The 23672-nt window shown below is 39.2% G+C and overlaps 3 protein-coding genes across 3 annotated transcripts in view; 1 reads left to right on the top strand and 2 right to left on the bottom strand.

Moving 5' to 3' along the window:
• Positions 1 to 1669, top strand: part of CYLD (ubiquitin carboxyl-terminal hydrolase CYLD) — a 35662-nt gene extending 33993 nt beyond the window's left edge. The window contains exons 12-13 of the mRNA XM_083139281.1: positions 192 to 408; positions 754 to 1669. Of these exons, the coding sequence (XP_082995407.1) occupies positions 192 to 408; positions 754 to 944 (408 nt within the window). The 3' untranslated portion in view covers positions 945 to 1669. The remainder of the gene's footprint in view (positions 1 to 191; positions 409 to 753) is intronic.
• JMJD4 (jumonji domain containing 4) overlaps positions 1 to 23672 on the bottom strand; it is a 308681-nt gene that overhangs the window by 251802 nt on the left and 33207 nt on the right. The window lies entirely within an intron of this gene.
• Maf1 (repressor of RNA polymerase III transcription Maf1) overlaps positions 17069 to 23672 on the bottom strand; it is a 44500-nt gene continuing 37896 nt past the window's right edge. Inside the window, exons 4-7 of the mRNA XM_083139292.1 lie at positions 23075 to 23199; positions 21994 to 22113; positions 21101 to 21198; positions 17069 to 20732 (exon numbers count right to left, since the gene is read on the bottom strand). Of these exons, the coding sequence (XP_082995418.1) occupies positions 21123 to 21198; positions 21994 to 22113; positions 23075 to 23199 (321 nt within the window). The 3' untranslated portion in view covers positions 17069 to 20732; positions 21101 to 21122. The remainder of the gene's footprint in view (positions 20733 to 21100; positions 21199 to 21993; positions 22114 to 23074; positions 23200 to 23672) is intronic.

Genomic DNA, 23672 nt, shown 5'->3' with positions numbered 1-23672 from the left:
CATCCGGCACCGTAAATTTTCAAAATTTTCACTGCAGTGGACTGCATCATCAGTTGTGCAAGAAATACAATGTGTAGGTATATGTGTTCCCTATTTTCTCCAGAAACCTAAAATGTTCCATGCCTCATTTGTAATATTTGTGGTGCCAAAGATTTGGCTTATTGTAACCTCTTGAATCATTTGTTCACCAGGCACACAGCCATAGGAGGAGAGTGAACCATGCAGGAAGAAGACTGACGGTTCCATACGAGTTTTCCATTCTCCAGGACCACTGCGCCATCCCAAGACTGTATATGGAGTTGTTTGCTGTGGTGTGCATAGAGACTTCTCATTATGTAGCATTTGTTAAGGGTGGAAATGGTCCAGATGCTCCTTGGTGTTTCTTTGATTCAATGGCAGACAGAAAGGGTGAGCTTTTTAGAAATTGTTTGTATTAAATAATATTTCTTAATGGGGTACACATTACTTGCCATTTATTTCTGTTTTTACGAAATTACCAGTAAAACACACATTCACTTCCTTGTACAAAATAAGAATTCCATATTTTTTGTGTGTGAAAATCACCAAAATCAATATTTTTTTGGTAAGAAACAGAATTTCTATCTTATAGAAGGAAGTCATGAATATGAAACAAACATTTTTTGTATCAATGCTACATTTCAGCGTGTAGTTGTTAGAAATGTGCTAGAATTGGGTGCAAAATTATTTTCAAATATTCTAATTTTTTCATTCTTTTTTGAAAAAAAATTCTAGGTGAGCAAAATGGTTACAACATACCAGAGATGGTGTCTTGTCCCGACTTGCCGTACTGGCTTTCCGACGAAGGTGCCAGAAAACTACAAGAAATAAAAGATGACCGGCTGCTTCCGGAACACGCCAAGAGGCTATTGTGCGATGCATACATGTGCATGTATCAGAGTGCGGATATAATGATGTACAGATAAAGTTGCTAATAGGGAAATGAACCTTGAGTGAATTATGTTGCTCCGTGCATCTAACACTAAGCCCAAAATTATATAAATCGGGCTTTCAGATTCATCTAATTTTGTATCTCAATTATTTTGGCACTTGTTAACTGTGTATTAGAGATACCAAATGTATGTACGAGATGCTTAATCATACCTAACATTAGGATGAATTGCAAGAAGTCTTCTTTTGGCAGGGCAATGTTTTTAAACTGGACTTTTTGAGTACATTGTTCAATTACCAGAGAAATACGTTCTGTCTCTGGTTCGTCTGTGATAGTCTGCTGGTAAAAAGTAACAGGACTCTAGTCAGCAAGTTAAAAAATATAAATAAAGAATGAGCAGCAATGCCATCTGGTAATGTAATGTGCAGTTTTCATATTAATCTGTTTTTAAAACAACTGTCTAAGATGATGCCTTCTGTATGAATACTTCCAAAAATAGTTCCTATAAAAAGCTACAAAACAGGTATGTTGCTCTTTTTTTCTTTCCTCTTAGAAGAACTCATGAAAAGGATAGGTTTCTACTAGCTGTAAAGTATGTGTAATTACTAGGATAGAGTCGACTGATACTTGAAAATTGTAGGAGCTGCAGTGGTCTATTTGGTAGGACGTGACGTGCCACTGTCCTTAACCCTGTGTTCAAGATTCAGTGTGATTCGCATTCTGCTTTTCATTTGTTTTTCTTTTGTCCTGTTGGGAGCGTTATTGTGTGAGAAAACAGAACTCTGGGAAGATGGGCACGAAGTGTGTGCAGGACGTTATGTAATTTGTATTACAATAACAAACATTTTAGTGCAAACATCTATTATTCAAGTGAGTATATATATATTTTGTATCATAATTAGCATACATTAAATGCAGTATTATATGTTGAATGTTATATCGTGTTGAATCAAACCACCAGTGAAATAATTACTTCCACTAATTCAGAAAGCCAAACTACATACTTACATTGGTTCTACAGAACCAATATACCACGACACACTGCATAAAGTGGCTCTGGGGTTCACCCAGCCTCAAATAAATGGAAGCAGGTGAGGGGGGTAAAGGCAGCCCAAGTGTGGTGCTGATCACATAATTTCCAAAATGGCTGAGATAGAGAATGTGTAAAGCTCTACCCCTTTATCCTCCAACATGCGCCTTCATGGCAAAGTGCATGTGTAACTTCAAAGCCGGTAAGAATATATTTAAATTTTAATATAAAAATTTCCATTGAAACCATAATTTACTAGAGTTTTGCTTTAAGATGCTCATAACAGATATTCACATGAAATAATGACATTAATTTCATTTCTTCCCTGCACTGTTTTTGCAAAAAGTGTCATGCTGCATAGTTGGGGACTCCACAAGACACTGAGTTCCGAAATTATTGGTGATTAAATTCCAACCTATACATTCTGATATATTTGGTCTAGGAATTAATTCGTGCACGTGGACACGAGATGGCGTAACGAGCGTATCGTCCCACAGCTCCGTGGATCCACACCTGCGTTGAAAACTCCTGTCAGCGTGCATCGTTCGTAGTATAGGGCAGTTGATTGACGCGTCAACAACAGCATTTTGTAGTCAACTGAACATGGCGCAGTTCGTGCCAGATAAAGTGTTTTAGCAGGGTGTTCTGCTTCATTACTTTAACATGGTGGAAGTGTATGGTGACCATGCGCTAGCTGAGCGAACGTGTCAGAAGTGGTTTGCACTGTTTAGAAGTGGTGATTTCGGCCTGGAAGACCAAGAGCGACCTGGACAGCCAAAAAAATTTGAAGACGAAGAATTGAGAGCATTGCTCGATCAGGATTCGTGTCAAACGCAGGAAGAACTTGCAAAAGCATTAGGCGTTGATCAAACAACAGTTTCCAAACGCCTCAAAGCCATGGGAATGATTCAAAAGATGTCACATTGGGTTCCACATGAATTGAAAGACAGAGACGTTGAAAGATGAAAAACCATTTGCGAATTTGTGATCCGCGCGAGAGAGACAAAAGACAGACGATATATTCGGGAGTTGAATGGCTTCGTCTACGCGGCTGGTCCAGGGATACGTGCCTCCAGGTTACGTTGCCGAACAATAGGATAGGTTAACCTAACCTACTCACCCAATCTGGGCTTGATTGAACCTATGAAACTACTCTGCTGTGCAACCTGGACGCACCCATCCCCGTGCAGCTCTACGCTGTCCTCCAGTGACCATTAACATGGAGGATGTCCCCAGTAGACCAGCATCCATTCCGAGGAATGATTGCTGGTTTATCATAGGGACTTTCAGCCTAGTTATTCCGGAGCGAGAAGTACGCTTCCCGGACTTACCCGCCCAAAAATGAATTGATAAATCAAGTTGTTGGAAAGACACATTTAATATTCGGGAAATTATCACTTTTAACCATATACAAGCACTGCACAAACTTATAAGATTGTTTTTACAATTGGAACCAACAAAATGGGTAACAAAAGCATTGTACTTACATCTTCTGCTTCCACCTCATCACACATGGGCCTGGAAACAAACACTTTTCACTCCAACTATAAATGGGGAGATTTTCTGTGAATTTACACTAAAAATATAGCGGTATCTTAAGACATATGGGTATTGTCTTGCAAATGAACTGTTTCAGGGAGCTATATCACAAAGGATGTGCCGATTAATTATGGATGTCTTTGGATACAAAGCAACATGGTTTCCTGAAGGCTCATTGTCCTCACCATGTGGTTTTGAGAATTTCAGAATTTTCATGGATATTGGTTCCATGCACTTTAAGGCACTTCAAGTGCTGTAATTCGTTCATATTATACACTACTGGACTATTTCCAAGCACTTAGTAGATATTTCACATGTTAGAGTCCAATGGCTACTCCATTGTCCTCTCTCCACTGGCCTACTCTGGCCCAAAACTTGGAGCGATGTTAACTGTACCAACTGTTAGCAAGAAGTGAAATCAAGATGGCTTCCTCTCATGTTAAAAGCTATCTCAGTTGTATTGTCTGGTAGCCACGCCCATGAGGCCATCTGATTGGTTCACAGCACCTTGGGTTACTTGCCTTCATCAAGTACCTTGAGAAGCCCAATAGATGGCAGTCTAGTCAGGGCTAGTTCCACTGACTCTCACCAGATGGCTCTGGTGCTGTGAGACCGATTGTCTTTTGTCCAAAAACGTCGATTTTTTGATGTTTTTGTGGTTTGTTTGCACATATAATTGTGACTTGGAGTTATTTTCAGGGAAAGCAAGTTAATTTGTGCTTGCACAAATGTTATCCTGAAAATATGTGTGTTAATAAAAAAATTGCATGAAAAGTAACATGTGCTCTCTGAATTCTATCTATCAACAAAAGGTTGTTTTTTTTGATAACCAATGAATTTTGGTCTGGGGCTTATTATTTACTTAATATTTTGATGTTTTATCATACTTTTACTAATTAGGCCTAATTTCTGTTAATCTTAACATATCTGGGAATGTCTATTCCTATTAATTCTACCTGAATTGAATTGGCCTTGTACTTTGGTTGGAGTGGAGTGCTGCCTGTATGTATTGGGGATGTATACCCAACCTTTGGTTGGTTATACATATCCCGGGCCCTCGGGAAAAGAAAAAGGATACGTGAAGCGGATCATTTTTCTTTACCCTTTACTACACTATACCCAAATACATACACAAGATATTTATATACACACTGAATCGTTATGACCACGCTGGTCCGAAAAGAACATATACATGAAAGAAAATAAATTTGCAATTATTCTTGCCCGTCACTTGGATATATGTTTGAGATATTGTTCTGTTCGATATATCGAACGATTTCCTAGACGGTATATACATGGTTAATATAACACACACTTAAAAGTTTTCAATAAATGATTTTAGTTATTCATGTTATTATGTCTGCTTTTTGTCGCACTGAATACAGTTTTTGTATTCGAACTGAACTGCTTAGTAGTTTTTAGGTACGTATCTAATGTCTCTGCCCCTCATTCACTTGAGGGTGCAGTACCTTCAAAAAATGTTCACCATACACCTTGGTATGTTGTCCACATTTGATCACTTCACAATTGTTCTTCAGTATCTCCTTAGGTGGAGATCGCTGTCGCCTGGCTTTGTGCACTTTGCGTTGCCATCAAAAGTTTTTGTTGCTCGCTTGGCCGAGCAATGCTTCGACCTGGCTGCCCATTGGGATTGTGTACAATCTGTGGAATGCACTCATTTTGTGAAGTCTGTAGGATTGTCATGGTGGTTCGTTTCTGGATGTCAATGTTCGATTACGAACCCCTGACACACTCCCTGCTTCCCCATATTGCTGGAACGCTGAAAAGATTGTCTCTAGTTCCTGGTATAATATGCTTGTTGTCTCTAGTTCCTGGTATAATATGCTTGGGGGTCTGCTGCTGCCTATGACACCATGCACTTTTGTATGTTTGCTCCGGGGTTTTGTGGTGACACTGAGGGGGAGTTGGAGTGATGTACTCACTGGCCCCACTTCACACGCAGGCTTTGACCTTACCCTTGTTGGTTTTGGGTTGTTCCTCATAAACAACCCTATATGTTTGGGGGTGCATTGCATATTTCTATTACCACTAACCCTGGTTTGGTCGAACCTGACCCATCGGTAGTGCAAATACCCAATGATTGCTAAACAATATTTTGCTTGATTGGTAGTGAGTGATCTAGCATAGATTTGCACTCATAGGGAAATAAACCTCTATATGATGGTTGGACTCACTTTTGTGTCCAACAAAGAAATGGCCCTGGTAGACAATAATGAAATTACCCTTTATACCACAATGAAATTGCCTTGGCATATAATACTGAAATAATACTTTTGTATACAACAATGAAATAGGCTTTTGTATACAACAATGAAATAATACTTTTGTACACAACAATGAAATAGGCTTTTGTATACAACAATGAAATTGACTTTTGCATACAATGATAAAATAATCCCTTACACGATCTTGACAAAAAAATTTCTACCCTATGTACAAATGGGTGAATGTCACAGACCCGACAGAACCTCATCCACAAAACCTCTGACCTTTAACATATATTAATACTAGTGTTCAAAAAATGTGTAGCTTTTTCTCCTCATCTTGTACCTGTTGTACACTCCTATCCGTGCGTCTTACCCTGGATGCGCTAGAGGGATACCAATACCTCTTATGCGACTAATACTATAGCGCAGGAGCCGTACCGTCGCGTACTTCTCTCCTAGGTCCTACTGATATCGGGTTTAGGAAGAAACGTAAAGCTGACGAGCAGACATCTACAGTTTCCATGGGGAAGTATCACAAGGGTACGAGGGTGGAGCCATTTGTGCGCAGTTACTCGTCTTACCAACAGACAAAGCAAGTTGTAGGGAAACGGCTGCACCCCGTCGGGATTGAGGTTGAGTCCTCGTTGAATTCAGAGGCCCCTTGGCTTGAATTAACTTCTTTGAGGTACTCTCGATGCTAACACCGGATGTAGTAGTCTCTGCTTCTCAATGTAATGACTATACACCTTATAGCTACACCTCCACAACTTCATGTTATTGACATGTTTGTTGGGTAGGCTCTTACCGCTAACACAATGAACAAGATTAAATATGTTATCTGTCACCTGATCACTACAAACTAATGGACCGAAGAAGGTGTGGAACAATTTGTGGGTCTGTCCCTCTAGAGCTTTGCTTTGGAGATGGGATTTAAGAAAAACTAAATCATACACTTTGATCACAGTCCTGTTTTGCTGTGACTCATTTACCTTATTGTTGGCTTTGTTTCGCCTTTCGGCCGTCCGGGATACAGCCATGAACAATTGCTGATCCCATTTGGTTTGTTCACCTGTCGGAATATGAAAGTGTTCCATAACGGAGTTCCTGAGTGAATTGTTTGGCCCTAACTGGGGACCATTGTCTACTATGATTCTTTGGGGAAGTGAAAAATGTACAAAACATATATCAATGAGTTTCCTCACTATTAAATTCCATGCTTACTAACCGAGTAGGAATTGTTACACCCTGGCCACCATCACCCCCAGCGAGAATAGAACAGGCTAGTTTCCCGAGGGTTGCTCATAGGGCAGAATGGCATTCATCTCGCTCTGTTGAGATTCCATTTGTCTACCCTTGGGTGTGTGACCTGGTTTGGTGAACCATTTTACCTCATCGAGTGCGTTGAGTATGGTATCCATACCTCGTGGGCTGAAGTGAACCAGGTCGGGTCTCATGTTTTGACTAACCCATGGTTTCTTCGAACAGCGACATGTTCATTTCTTGGCCCTTGTGCACAAATTTCGATGAGGAATCCAGAACCCTTACATTGCTATTATCATCAAGGGATAATATTTTTGCAATTAGTGAGTCATATATGGCCCAGAACCTGTGTCGGTTCTCATTGGCTAACCTGGGAACTGGTGGAGGAGTCAGAACAATGACCTTCTGAGCACCTTTCCTCTTTAGGGTGTAAATGATATCCTGGAGGTTCCGGAGAACACCTGGTTGGTGTCCTTCCCTCGGAGCATATCATTTGTGGATACCATTAATAACACATTTTTATGAACACACTTTTCCCTTCTCAAAGCACTGAGCAACTGCGCTGAGGTTTGTCCAGATATGCAAAGTCCGATGTGGTAATTACCATCACTGTCTCTTTGGACAGGATACCCGAATTTTCTCTGCGCAAGACGTGACAACATTGAGTCACCCACTGCCTGATATTGATTTATCAGTGGAGTGTGCTTGCATGAATCTGAACATTGTGGGACAGGTTTAGGTTTGGCATCGCCCTTCCCCACGTCAGGACGTTGCCTACCTAGTTTCCCTGGTTGTGCATATTTGGATGCACCTCAGCGAGATGCTCGGAAGACCCGTGTGAGCTGGCGGAACTCTTACGCTGGGACGTTCCACCCTTTCTCCGGTCTACCTTGGTTCTGTTTGGGTACTCCTTAGGCCGGGAGCCCCTCGCAGATTTGCACATGTGAGCGTCCTCCTTTTTGGACGAACCGCTCGCTTCACCCTGACCACGACTCACATAGGTCCGGTTAATGCGAGTCGTAGTTTTCCCGTAATTGGGCCGTGCTGGCCTTGCAACTTCCCTCTCAGGATATTGTGGCACTTGCACACTCTCATACCGAAGTATGGAGTTGGCCACCTCCTGAAGAGAGATGAAGGGAGCCAGGATTAACTGGTCCTTCAAGCTGCACGGCAGCTGTTGCACAACGTGGGTGAAAACCTGGTTGTCGGCGATTTCTGGCAACGCAAGCCTAATCATTTTGACTTGGCGCCAGAAATATTTGTGCACTGATCTGTGCTGGGATGGGTTGTACCTTTCGTTGAGAGCCTTCGCAAGGGAAGAAGCTCTCCACCCATCCCCTTGGAAATATGAGAGGAACTGCCTTTTAAAATCTGAGTAGGACTTGAACTTTCGTTCGTTCCTCTCGTACCACTGCCCTGCCTCGTCCCGTAGACAGAACGAGATTATTTGGAGGGCATCCACCAAATCTACCTCCAGGAGAGTGAGATCTCTCTCAAGCTCCTGCACAAAATCTGAGGCCAGCCTGTTCCCCTGCCCGTTAAAGGTTGGGAGCTGTTTGAGATCAGCAAACCTAACCCTAGGTTTGCTCTTGTTCCTCCTCCGGTTCTTCCTCTTCCTCTGGCTGCGGACTTCGGCGTCCGAGCTTTCGGAATTGGATTCCGGGGAGTTACCAAGTGGGTGGTACTTGTTAGGGGGAGACACATAGCCACTACTCTGGTCAGAGCTTTCGTAACCCTTAGGTCGTCGTTTGGCTTGGTACAAGGCCTGGTGGACAGACAAATTCCGTGCAGGTGAGACGGGCTTGGTAGCTGACATCAGCGGAAGGGCGGACTGAGTAATTCGTCTCTCCATCCCCTCCAGGCAAGCAAGAATCCTCATCAGGCTTGCATCGTCAGACCTTTGTTCTGCTGGCAGCTGCTCCTCACCAACCCTTTGTTGTGAGGAGGTGCGCTGCTCAGTGACTTGGCCCTCGGAAATGCATTCATGCGATCTGCGGCCTTCCGCCTGACAGTTCGGCATTTCCTTCCTCACTTGTTCGAGAACCCTGTTCTCGATCGTGACCATGTGGTCACTGCAAGTGAGCTCTCTGCATATGTTTTCTAGGGCATCTAACCTCCCTAGAATCTGAGCTGTGGTGGTCTGATTGTCACCGCCTTGCACTTCGCCAACGAGTTCCCTCAGTTGCGAAATCTGGCCTGACACTTGTGTAAAATCCCTTTCTAACCTTGACTCTAAGTCATTACATTGGATCTCTATTTGGTTAATTCTATTGGTGTTGGTCGCTACTTGCTTGGTTAACAATTCTGAGGTGTTCGTGGTGGCATTGTGGATGGAGTCCAGTCTGGCCTGGAATTCCGTCCTTACGGCTTCAAGTTTCCGATTTACTTCCGCCGATGCCTTGGCAAATTCCCTACCCTGAGCATCAAGTTTCTGACCCTGCGCATCAAGTTTCTGACCCTGTGCCTCAAGAAGTTTCTAACTAACCTTTTCAGAGACTTTCGCTTGCTCCTGGAGCATTGCCACAATGAGGTCAAGTTGGGGGTTACTACTGGTACTTGCACTACCGTTGGGTGGGAACCCACGACCTGCTGGCCGTTCCAGCGACCTTGATCTGGTATTCATATTTGGGGAGTGCCTGTATTGAGTCTCATAATCTTGCGATCCGCGTGAGAGAGACAAAAGACAGACGATATATTCGGGAGTTGAATGGCTTCGTCTACGCGGCTGGTCCAGGGATACGTGCCTCCAGGTTACGTTGCCGAACAATAGGATAGGTTAACCTAACCTACTCACCCAATCTGGGCTTGATTGAACCTATGAAACTACTCTGCTGTGCAACCTGGACGCACCCATCCCCGTGCAGCTCTACGCTGTCCTCCAGTGACCATTAACATGGAGGATGTCCCCAGTAGACCAGCATCCATTCCGAGGAATGATTGCTGGTTTATCATAGGGACTTTCAGCCTAGTTATTCCGGAGCAAGAAGTACGCTTCCCGGACTTACCCGCCCAAATATGAATTGATAAATCAAGTTGTTGGAAAGACACATTTAATATTCGGGAAATTATCACTTTTAACCATATACAAGCACTGCACAAACTTATAAGATTGTTTTTACAATTGGAACCAACAAAATGGGTAACAAAAGCATTGTACTTACATCTTCTGCTTCCACCTCATCACACATGGGCCTGGAAACAAACACTTTTCACTCCAACTATAAATGGGGAGATTTTCTGTGAATTTACACTAAAAATATAGCGGTATCTTAAGACATATGGGTATTGTCTTGCAAATGAACTGTTTCAGGGAGCTATATCACAAAGGATGTGCCGATTAATTATGGATGTCTTTGGATACAAAGCAACATGGTTTCCTGAAGGCTCATTGTCCTCACCATGTGGTTTTGAGAATTTCAGAATTTTCATGGATATTGGTTCCATGCACTTTAAGGCACTTCAAGTGCTGTAATTCGTTCATATTATACACTACTGGACTATTTCCAAGCACTTAGTAGATATTTCACATGTTAAGAGTCCAATGGCTACTCCATTGTCCTCTCTCCACTGGCCTACTCTGGCCCAAAACTTGGAGCGATGTTAACTGTACCAACTGTTAGCAAGAAGTGAAATCAAGATGGCTTCCTCTCATGTTAAAAGCTATCTCAGTTGTATTGTCTGGTAGCCACGCCCATGAGGCCATCTGATTGGTTCACAGCACCTTGGGTTACTTGCCTTCATCAAGTACCTTGAGAAGCCCAATAGATGGCAGTCTAGTAAGGGCTAGTTACACTGACTCTCACCAGATGGCTCTGGTGCTGTGAGACCGATTGTCTTTTGTCCAAAAATGTCGATTTTTTGATGTTTTTGTGGTTTGTTTGCACATATAATTGTGACTTGGAGTTATTTTCAGGGAAAGCAAGTTAATTTGTGCTTGCACAAATGTTATCCTGAAAATATGTGTGTTAATAAAAAAATTGCATGAAAAGTAACATGTGCTCTCTGAATTCTATCTATCAACAAAAGGTTGTTTTTTGATAACCAATGAATTTTGGTCTGGGGCTTATTATTTACTTAATATTTTGATGTTTTATCATACTTTTACTAATTAGGCCTAATTTCTGTTAATCTTAACATATCTGGGAATGTCTATTCCTATTAATTCTACCTGAATTGAATTGGCCTTGTACTTTGGTTGGAGTGGAGTGCTGCCTGTATGTATTGGGGATGTATACCCAACCTTTGGTTGGTTATAAATTGCTGCTTCAAAGACAGAAAAGAAAGGGGTTTTTGCATTGCATTGTTACTGGCGATGAGAAGTGGATCCATTACGAGAACCCGAAACTAAAAAAGGCCTGGGTGAAGCCAGGTGAACCAGGTCCATCACAACCGAAACGAGATATTCACTGTGCAAAGGTTATGCTGTGCATATGGTGGGATGTGAAAGGTGTGGTGTACTATGAGCTGCTGGATCCGGGTGAAACTATTAATGGAGAACGTTATCGACGACAATTAATGCGTTTGAAGCAAGCTCTGGCCAGGAAACGACCAGAATGGGAGAACAGACATGATAAACTTATCGAAAACGCTCATCCACATGTCGCAAAACCGGTCAAAACGTATTCCCCAGACGTTGCTCCTTCGGACTACTACTTGTTCGATTGCATGAATAACGATTTGATTGGACAGCGGTTCAATTCTTCAAAAGATTTCGAAAAATGGGTCTCTGACTGGATCGCTTCAAAGGATGAGGACTTCTTTCGCCACGGAATCCGTAACTTGCCTGACAGATGGGCGAAAGTGGTGGCTCGCGATGGACAATATTTTTCTTAAGGTATTTATGTATTTTGTGTTTGAACTACAGCTTCAATGTGTGCGTAACAACCGCACGAATTAATTCCTAGACCAAATAAATTCCACTGGTATTATCCAGTACTGATATATTGGTATCAATATTGACTCAACCCTAGTAATTGCTAATATAATTATCCAACAATATATTAAATAAAAATTGTGTTAATAGTACACTGGAATAAAGTACCTACTTACATGTGAAACTGATTTATCAAAGTTGTATTAATTCCATTGACCACTGTCGCAGGGGTGGAAAATGGCCAGAAAATCCAACCAGTTATGTGGTGACATGTGGTCAGCACTAGAGGCCTGCACAAGATTTGGAGCAGACCCCTTCGCGAGACATTGCTCCTGAAATGTCATGCAACCTGTGCAACACCCTCGCTTGAGCACCTTGCCTGACCATCTGCCCAGATCGCCGGGTACCTGCAGTCATAAGATACCTAGTAGGTCTCGGTGCATTCATTCAATCAACTGCACGCCCCTCCCTCTGCATAATGTAGTTGCTTCGAGTAGAAACACACCTGTCTGCAGTGTTGCCAACTGCAATAGATTTTCACTACTTAAAAAAGGGAACTCAAAGCTTCGTAAGCCACATCGCCAATGAAATGAGATTTACGAATGTTGCTCCCCCCCCCCCCACACACACATTGAAATAGTTTTTCCGTGGCACAGGATCCATAAGTGTATGTCGTAAACAACCAATATACAGGGTGACTGGTAATTAGATGTATTCCCTGAAAGGGGTTAAAGTGGAGACAATTTGCAATAAATTTGACCATATGATACCCCGTCCAAAAATTAGTAGTTTTCGAGATAATCGAATTTCAATTGTTTTTTTAAAAAAATGACAATTTTCCACATAAAAAGATGAATTGAGAAAAAACTGCTCATTGTATGGAACTTATTTCAGCGTTTTCTGATAGCTAACAAATAAGTGGTTCGTTGAAAAAAAAAAGTTTTTCCCAAATACACATGTAAGTACCGGGTGGGTCTAAACTTACAAGTGATGATAAAAAAATGCACTCTTAGTTTACTTGGCAACGTATTAATAACAAAAATGGTATGACACAAAGCGTACAAATTACTTCAATTACTTCCTTGTGTCATCTGCTATCCAACAAGGTACAACTGCTACTAACATTCACATTTGTGTACAAGAAATAATACTTCATTCATTTTCATGTGAATGGAATCAATGAACATTACAATTAAAGAACATTACACGTGTTGCTCAAAGTGGGCACCTCCGTTACGAATGAAGGCACAGACATTTTTACGGACATTTGTTCTCTTAACTCGTGATGTGAGGGCATCCTTGATGTGTTGAACAGCTGTTAAGATCCTCTCCCTGAGCTCTTCTTGCGAGTTTACCGGTGTCTTGTGATGTGGCTCCAAATGTAAAAGTCGCAAGGCGTCAAATCGATCGGGGAATCAAGCTGGGCAGTCATGATGCTGTAGCTAGAGGCACATCCTCCAACAACATTGCCATCCCGTTCCTCAAAAAATGTTCATAAGTGATGCCATTTAAGATTTGGGGCAGGAAAAATGGCTCGATCAAGTGATTGTTCATGACGCCCATCCATACTTCTGCCTGGGCGTGCGACAGTGGCTGGATGAAAATTACCCAAAGAAATGGATTGGCCGAGGCAGCCCGAATCACTGGCCGGCTCGATCCCCCGATTTGACACCTTGCGACTTCTTAATTTGGGGCCACATGAAAGACTTAGTTTACAACACACCGGTAAACTCGCAACAAGAGCTCTGGGAGAGGATCTTAACGGCTGGTCAACACATCAAGGACACCATCACATCACGAGTTAAGAGAACAAATGTCCGTAAAAACCTCCGTGCCTGCATTCGTAACGGAGGTGCCCACTTTGAGCAATACGTGTAATGTTCTTTAATTGTAATGTTCATTGATTCCATTCACATGAAAATGAATGAAGTATTATTTCTTGTACACAAATGTGAATGTTAGTAGCATTTGTACCTTGTTGGATAGCAGATGACACAAGGAAGTAATTGAAGTAATTTGTACGCTTCGTGTCATACCATTTTTGTTATTAATACGTTGCCAAGTAAACTAAGAGTGCATTTTTTTATCATCACTTGTAAGTTTAGACCTACCCGGTACTTACATGTGATTGTTATTTGGGAAAAACTTTTTTTTCAACGAACCACTTATTTGTTAGCTATCAGAAAACGTTGAAATAAGTTCCATACAATGAGCAGTTTTTTCTCAATTCATCTTTTTATGTGGAAAATTGTCATTTTTTTAAAAAACAATTGAAATTCGATTATCTCAAAAACTACCAATTTTCGAACTGGGTATCATATGGTCAAATTTATTGCAAATTGTCTCTACTTTAACCCCTTTCAGGGAATACATCTAATTACCAGTCACCCTGTATATATATATATATATATATATATATATATATATATATATATATATAAATCAAATAAGGTAAAAGGAAACACTCACCGGACAGTAGGAAAATTCAAAATTTTCGCTAATTTATAGCATCATCGGTGTGAGAAGAAACAGAAGACGGAACCGGAAGTTGGGGTCCTGCAGAGTTACCAGGTCCCCATTGAACATCTGTGGTGATTTTTACCTGGGGGAAACATCAACGGCCCTCAACCTCCGCATCAATAACCACCGCTCCTCCACCCACAACCTGGACTTCACTGTCGCCGTCCACACCAACCACCACAACATCAGTTTCAACGACTGCTTCCGGGTAGCGATCATCCACCTCCTACCCCAACCAGCCAACACCTCTGTTCGCAAAAGATGGGAGAGGGCCTATATATCGGCCATGAGTGCAACCACTCCACCTGGCCTGAACAAGGCCACCCAGTAATGCCCAACCCTCACCCACCCTCCCGCCTCATCCTACACACTCACAGTTTACGACGAGCCTGGTGACGAAACAGTGTTTTTTTCGTTCTACGCACCGCTTCTTCTTCAATGGGGACCTGGCAACTCTGCAGGACCCCAACTTCCGGTTCCGTCTTCTGTTTCTTCTCACACCGATGATGCTATAAATTAGCGAAAATTTTGAATTTTCCTACTGTCCGGTGAGTGTTTCCTTTTACCTTATTTGATTTTTACTTAGCCCTTTTGGCCCTCCTTGCTTTTATCCATTATATATAGAGGGATATAGGGCAGGACTGAAACATGTCACGTTCGATGCTGAGGTCGGGGGTCGAACAACACACTGTTCTACTGCGTACACCACGGCCGTAGCCAGCCAGGGGCCAGAGGCATTGCCGTTACCCTCGTTTGGGGGGGGGGGGGGGCAAGTACCTGGATAAACGTGCCAACAACAATAATAGGGGGTAGAAGTCTGTTCTCACGGATTTGTGTTGAAACAGAGGATTAGAAATATTATTTTCAACACGTCAATTTCACGTTAACTAATAATGAAAAACAAGCACACAAACTGTTTTTGAAAGAAAGAAAGTGCATGATAATTGCATTCCGAATGTACATACATATGGCATGTAAAATTTCCCATCTACAATATTTTCTCTTCACATGGAGCGACGTAAAATAAGAAATACATATGCTAACACTAAACTGTGTACATATTCAAAGTTTCATTAAAACATATATATTATTTAAATACATTACATAATCAATTCATCCAACTCTTAACAAACCAACATTAATAGCAAATAATATCACGGGCCACCATGGCATTCTCTGTTTTAAAACTTTTCTCACTTAGATCGTTTGGAGCCCAGGGCCGTCTCCCGCTACTTCCTAACTACGGCATTGAACTTGATGAGACTGTATAATATATTATAATATGTATCTACTTTCATTAAATTTGAAATCAAGCGGTTGCAATTACTCCTCTATTCCCCCTCTGCAGGTGCCCTTGGCCATCTGGAAGGAAAATGCAAGAAAAATATGAAAACTAATTCCATCTTGAGAATCCTTTATACCTGCTGCTATTAAATTCTGCTAGCCTGTTTTTCTTGTACTTTAATGTTTGACCCCCACCCTTGCCCCTCCGCTAGACTTAATTTCCGTCCAAGGTTGATGAGCAATGCCCCCTGCCCCCTCTGGTTGTGCCATTGCGTGCCTGGTTAAGGCACCATGCAATGAAAAACAATTAGTTTTCGGTGAGGAGATTTTTGTTTGCTCGATCATTCATTTAGATAAATGAAGCTGTAATATTGCATGCATTTCCTGGCAATAAGATAAAAACTGCTTACGCTGAACTGAAATCGCTAAGTATATCAATTCTCCTTGGAGCAGAGAGCTCCTCCTAGGACTTCGTAGGATTTAGGAGCTACGTAAGTAGGCAACACTGGCTGCAGCTGTCCACATGGTGAAGAAACTCCTGGAGCGACACGCTGCCGGAGGGCTGTTTCCTTCCAGCAGGTTTTGCAGGTGCCCGGGTCTTGTTGAATGCCCAGTTACCTTGTAAGTGCAGAGCACCTTCAAGACGAGGAACCCGTGTAAAGACGCAAGTCGACTCGTTGCCGTGGGCCGAAGAAGCAGGTTTACCTGTTCTCGCTGGCAAGCGGACAGTGGGTAGGCAAAAGCTAGACTATGCAGACCTCTGGTAAGCACAACGATCTCCAGTTGTCGTCCTACGTTTCCGTGACCGGGATATCCTGCTACTCATTCATAGCGTCCCAATTTCTTCACAATGGTGGATAGCCATCAGTCCCAATCACAGGACAAAATCTCAAGACAAAAGTTGTGACGCTTTATCCCAGGAGACTCGAACCTGAGGCCAAAGCTCGCACCTTAGACTACAACCAGGGCGCAGGACTTCACAATAGACCAAAATGAATGAAAAATGTAGCCCAGTTCAGCCTTTGGTGCTGTGATACCAAGGGTTGTAGGTTTGTACCCTGGATAAGACAATGTTTCTTTTGCTTGTTGTTCCATCTACAGTTGTTCTGTTTAATTTGGAGGGGTTGAAAAAATACAAGTCATGACTGGGAAGTCTAGAAGTTCAAATTCAGACCTATTGTCCGATAGCATCTTCTTTCAGTAGGATTGTTCAAGAGTTAAAACCCGAAGGCACAGTGGTAACATCGCTGCCCTTGTAATTGAATACCCAGTGGAGACATATAGTGGTTTGGATCTCACTTTAAACTGTAGGTCCAGTCCTGATTAGCCTATCGGTGCAAAAAGTAACTTAAAGCAAAAACTCAAATGAGGTTAACAATATAAACTAGTACTTGAAATGTGGAAGTAAACAAAGAAAATTAGATGAAAATATTGTATTAATGAGACCTAAAAATTACAAGCATTGTACATTAAGATGTTTGTGATTACATCTGACAATACATAAGATGGAATATATACATGATACACAAGACTATTCTTTGGACAATTTATGTTTGTACTCCTAATTCAATAGCTATTAAAAAATCGCTTAATCTAATAAACATTAGATATTTATTGTACAATTTACTTGTACTGATTGTGAGCTTGATCATATGCAGAAGGCTTCGTGTACTTCGAACGTAAACACAATGGGTATTTGCACTAACTGCATATGAAAACTTATTTTGTGCTTTTAAATGGCACTTGCGTTCTCTTCAATTCAGAAAACATTAAATCAGCAATTATTTCAGCTAGTTAAATATTAATTGCTCTAGCTTTCCAGATCCTATTTGCCCTTTTTTCCCCATAAATCAAGAGAATGCGCAGGACTGAAAAGCATTGCAAACACACAGAGCAATATTTGCCTAGAAGCTCAACTAGTTAGCTGTGTCTTGCACTGGCAACACTTTGCATGACAGGAGTACATTATTTAAAATTGCCACTGTACTTTCACTTCAGTCCAATGCAAAAAAAATACACATTAAATGTGCTGCAAATACTGAAAAAACAACAGTATTATAATGACTATACAATGAGATACGTTACAAAGTGTACACTTTTAATTTATAACAGTGCCTTTCTCAGAGCAAAATGTATTACATTTATACAAAAACTATACAATGCTATATACTTAAAGACTCATGATTTCAATGCATCTTTGCATGTTACAAACAAGTGCTGTTTATAATAACAGCAAAAACATTAACAATGACTACAAATGAAATATAGTAATGCAGCGAAATTGTTCTCATGATAACACTTTTTAAGTACACTGCACTATTTGAAAGTAGAAAAACAGACTTTGAGAAATGACTATATTTTTTTTAAATAAAGCTCTTTGCAGCAGTAGTAAAAAATACATATATATTTTTTCTTCACAATATATATATCACTAAAAAATACTCTTAGGTTCTAATTTGTTTAAAAATTAAATGAGATCTATATAATTGTAACAGTACCTTGATTAAAAGGCAACCACTACTATGAATAAATATAAAAAGGTGGGTTTACAGCGAAACATGACTAAACTTTATAATGAAGTGATAATGAAGAGAGAAATATCAAACTGGTGAGTACATATATGTAAAATGTGAATAACTTGAGAAAAACTATGATTCAATAAGGCATAAATGGCCAAAACGTTTGTGCAATATTATTTCCAGAATCGCATGGACTCATGTTCCAACAAGTAAAGTTGTTCAAGGGAAAATGTGTGGTTAAAATATAAAGTAACGACTCGTAAGAAGAGAAAAAATATTTTTTTTAAAAAAATAATAACTTTCCCATCTGCCACACTTGTTTTTACATAAAAGGAGTGAAATATATATAACTGAAACTTACATTGAACATAACAAAAATGTGTATTTTTAAAGACAAATTCCTTTGCCCAAGTATTCACAAAAGAAAAGCTATTTTCCAACAAACCATTTAAGGAGACAGTTGGCATTAAAAAAATGTCCAGTACTGATCGTGGCAATGGGACAAAACTAATAGCATGTAATAGAACATATTTAAATCATCTGAGAACTAACAAGAGTTGAAAATAGTGCATAAAAGAGTAATAAATAGCTCGCGTACTGTGTGTATAACAAGTAAAATTTGGGTATTCTGTTTATGATCATGCAATCCAAGTGTAATAACTATACCCGGACAATATTATTTTTTCTAGATCTCTTTTCCAAAAGAGAAATAACAAAAAAGTTCAGTAATGATGTCACTTATACCAAAGTAAAAATTTCTTACTAGCTCAGAATAGCATTACATGATCCAAAATTTTAAAATAAGCATCCTCTTAATAAAATACCACAGTTCACAAATATGATCCTTTTAGATTAACATTCTAGCAACGTTTAGCTTGATTCTCAGCTTTTATGTATTACCAGCTAATTGAAAATGGACCCGTAATTTCATGTGGAATCCGAACCAAAAAATAATCCCTTATCGCTTTTGATTACAACATGATCAAACACACTTGTTGATTTCATTGATTTCTACAGATACTGCCAAAAAAAAATAGGAATGGGCCAACAAGAAATTTCTGTTGACAGATAAAAGAGTAGCAATGTAAAATAGACAGATTCCAATATTCTATCAATCCAATATAAAATTAATGTTCCACAAAGAAATTGGTATTTAGGTATTTGCTTCACAAAACTAATTTATGAATTATCGGCAATCTTAAGGATAAACTCATACATCAATATTCCCATATTGGCCGAGTCTGACAAAGAGTCTAGGATAGGACCGAGTTGATACTGATAACCAATTCAGATGGAGGAAAATTGTAATGATTAAAAGTTGTTTGAAATATTGATTAATATTAGGGTGTGAGTGTTCCACTCCAATTATAAACATCAATTTACCCAGAGTTTTGTTTCAAAATATTCAAAACTTAATGTTAAATTATCCATCTTGTAATCACAAAACAGTTTTTCACGCAATACTGATGCAAAATAAATTTCAAATTCGAATTTTCTATAATTTCCAGAATAATTAAGACTCCATGAAAGACCAAAATGCCGGAAAAGTATCGGCCGGTATGGGCAAATAAAATCCTATATTTTCCAATATTGATACCAAAAAATCTTAATATATCTATATTATTTTCAAAATATTGCATTGGTTGTAATTAATTTCCGAGATGGTGTTATCGAGTTTCACTTGCAATTCTGTGATTCAAAAAGCTGCCCTGAGAAAATTTACAAAACCTCACTAATTACCACTTTAGACATTTTTTTATGCACAGAAAAATTTACTGCCTCAGGATCTTCGAAACCACCCTTTTCCTTCTCCCTGCAGGGATATCGATACTGCTCATAACAGAATTTATTTCTCTTGATGCCAGGTGAAGTCAAAAGTGAAAGAATGACAGAAATACAAGAAAGATGGATAGGAAGTAAAGAAGTGAACAGAAAACGAAGGACGATCCATGCTCCAAGTCCACACTTTAAGTGCGGTACCCTAACTTTCTAGGTCACTGTATTCAAAATTCAAACTCTTGGAGAAACAAATCACAGGGGGAATGTACACAAATATTTCTGCCTAAGCTAAAAAAAATACAGATATTGTTTACAAAGCACAATTTCACACTTTACAGTCACGAAAAGATTGTATTTACATTTGTACTGTGTGCACCCAGGTGGATACTGACAGCCGTTAAACACCGTTTATCTCGATCAACAGGCAAAATTCAAGAATTGTTCCAACACAATAATATGTAGACAATTGTCCAAGTGGTTCCTTTCACGAGACAATTAAAAAGAAGGTTAATAAACTCGTATAACAAACAGGGAAAATATGTTAGAATTCAGTACATAAAACTAAAATGTAAACGCAATACTTAAACCTTTAAAATTTAGTAACCTTTTATACTTTTTTTTTTGTGTGTCTAAAAATCTAAAATGTTTACTACATTATTTCTTCTCATCTACAGCATAAATATTTTCAATAATGTATATCTATGTTAATATATATATCTTCTATAATGTATATCAGCTCCCTGTCTAAATTAATGAAAATACCATCCAGGAAAAAATCTTGATGTTTCACCTGCAAAAAGATATTTGGTCAATATTTAGTTTTCATCAGTGTACATGTCAATTTAATCATAACCTTCAGTTATTTTGTATAAAACCCAAAAACAATAAAGTGGAGTCTATCTAAATATGGTAATGCTATTATTGCCTGGAAAAAATACTATAAAAGCATTACAAAAAACCAAAGGGTTTGCTTTCTATCCCCAAAATTTCCATTTGGCACTTAGACATTTTTCTTGATGGTGCATCATTGGGTTAAATTATTTGAATTACATTATAGAGATTGAATTTATGTAAAGTTGTTACGAATGGCACAACAAATGCTATGTTTTACAATAAATATTAACTACAGGGTAATCTATAGTTATTAAGTTTCATTACCTTTCTCCTTTGCACCAACAGTTTAATATTGGTCATCTTCATCAATGGTGATGTCACTACCAATGCCCGAGTCCAGGGTGTAGATGGAATAGTTGGGGCTGAAATAAAAATCATAGCATTGGTATAAAGGTTCTGTCCTGAGACTTGACACAAGTGATACACGTTTCTACAGTTCTATGAATCAGTTACTATGAAAGTAAAAAAAAAAAACTATTCTTGAAAGTTAGTACTTTACGTGTCAATAAGAATAGAAAAAAATGACAACTTCTCGCAAGATAAAGGTATTGAAATGCCCCTTTTAGGAAAAATACTTCCTAATTTTGTAAATAGTATGCACATTTTGTTTTATAGCATTCATTTTCATGTAATTTTCAAGAAACTGAATTACATTTTGATTAGTGCCGAGCTGATACTGATGTATTGGCCAATACTGGTGGTATCGGAAAGTATCGGTCAGATTTTATTTACCGATACCAGCCGATACTTTCCTGCATTTTGGTCCGCAAAAATGCCACGTGACACTTTTACGGAGTGTAATTATCATGGAAATTATGCAAAATTCGAAGTTTTCATTTCTTTTGCACTAATATTGAGTGCAAACCGTGTTCTGTTATTACATATACGGGATTTTTAACATTCTGACGTAATCTGTGAATATTTGAAACATTGAAACAAAACTCTCGTAAATTGATGCTCGAGTGAAATACTCGCCCACTAATATTAGGGTCAAATTATTCTCATTTTCCAGCTTTTAATTATTACAATTTTCAAGCATCTGTATCGGCTCAGCCCTAATTTTTATTTATACGTGTTTCTTTAAAAGCAACACAATCTAGAACAGAAAGTTCTAGATTATATAGCACAAACATATTTTTGAGTCTTAAAGTACTTACTTTACAGCCCTACATGTAAAGAATACAATGCGCTTCAATTTCTTGTTGTAGAAGAAATAATTAAATGACCAGAGGCAGCCATCTTCACCAAATGGGTCTGATGCCAAGTCAGGGTTGTAGCTGCAAGAGACAAATAATATAGTATTTACATTGTACATTCAATATGTTTAGTTATTAATTACGGATAACAAAAACTTCCCACTACTTAAAGCAATTACGCACATGAATGAATATCTTTTCAGAGTTAATTACAATAAATTTAATAAAGAAGGTGTGTGTATATATGTGCAATTCAAGAAAAAATGCATGTGAAGCAGGAAATTGAAATTCTTTAAAAGTTAAAAAGGTTCTTTGGACCATAACCCATTTACGCTTGCTGATATTCTCTCCCGGACTGGAATTTAATTTATTTTCAATTCCTGAACCTTTAACAACCCTGATGTCAAGCCTAATTAAATTCCTTAAGTTTTTTTTTTTTTTTTTTTTTTTTTTTTATTACTTCCATGATCTAATCTGTTGTTAGGACGATGTTCTAAATAACCAGAATACAGAGTTCAAACCCTGAATGTGTGTGTCTAATTAGTCATTACAAGTGCTGATAAGCACTTCTTAAATTCACAAAGACACATGGGTTCATTTTAATCTACATACTTAAGGTACGTATGTGGCATGACACATGAGGGATTTGCATTAAAAAAAGATACTGCGTACTTAGTATGATGTAGAAACCTAGACACCACGAAGAAGTAAAGAAAAGCAGTTACAAAAGCTTAGATGTGACAGAGGCAAAGAAAGAATTCATGAAGGGAGGAATGGTTAACTGGAGAAGAAGATATCAGATGATAGATGAAATTAAATTATGTGGATTCTATGCTGACGTGAAGTTTTGAGGTGCAAACAATGGATTGAAGGAAATCTGCTACAGAAACGGTACACAAATTATGCCCTCAAACTGGTAAGAACAATAATAAAAATTGTGAAATGAAATTGTGAGGTTTATCATGTAATAGTAAATAATAATTTCTCGCTAAGATAGGCACACAACTCGTTAACACAATAGTTTATGACAAGAATAATTTACCTGTAGATATCACATTCAGCCAATGAAATCTCATCATCCACAGCAGCCCAAACTTGGCCTCTAAGAGCACGATACTGTTCACTGGCTGTAGCACTCAAGTTGCTGTCAACTGCATTCATAACCCACTTAAAGAAAACGGAAATTTAATATCACTTATAAATCTCCATGAAAGTTTATATAAAATTTAGAAACACAAGATATTACATAATTGTATTTGTGACATGCAACAAATTAGTTACAAATTACATATCTATGCATTTACTCTGGGTCTGTAGCATGTTACACTGACCACTCTGCCAGAGGCTGGCAATATCAAATTTTCGTTAGATCTTTGGAGCTTGTCCATGTAGCCACAACCTAGGGTTTGCCTGGTGTTATGTTTCAGATACCACGTTTCAGTCCTATCAAAGATACCAAAGACACTGAAACACCTGTTTTACGGTATATTGACATTTTCAGAAGCCCTACCACTGATGTATTACATTACACCAATGTGCTTGATATTTTTTATTATTTACAGTTCATTCCCTGCTCTTGACAGATATGTATATGCAGTAGCGTAGCAAGGGGTGGGCGACCGCCCAGGGTCTCGCGTCCC

The sequence above is a fragment of the Lepisma saccharinum genome, chromosome 17 (assembly GCF_977018435.1).
Source record: "Lepisma saccharinum chromosome 17, izLepSacc3.1, whole genome shotgun sequence".
NCBI lineage: Eukaryota > Metazoa > Arthropoda > Insecta > Zygentoma > Lepismatidae > Lepisma > Lepisma saccharinum.
The sequence above is the reverse complement of the archived record's forward strand: the minus strand, read 5'-3'. Positions and strand labels throughout refer to the sequence as shown.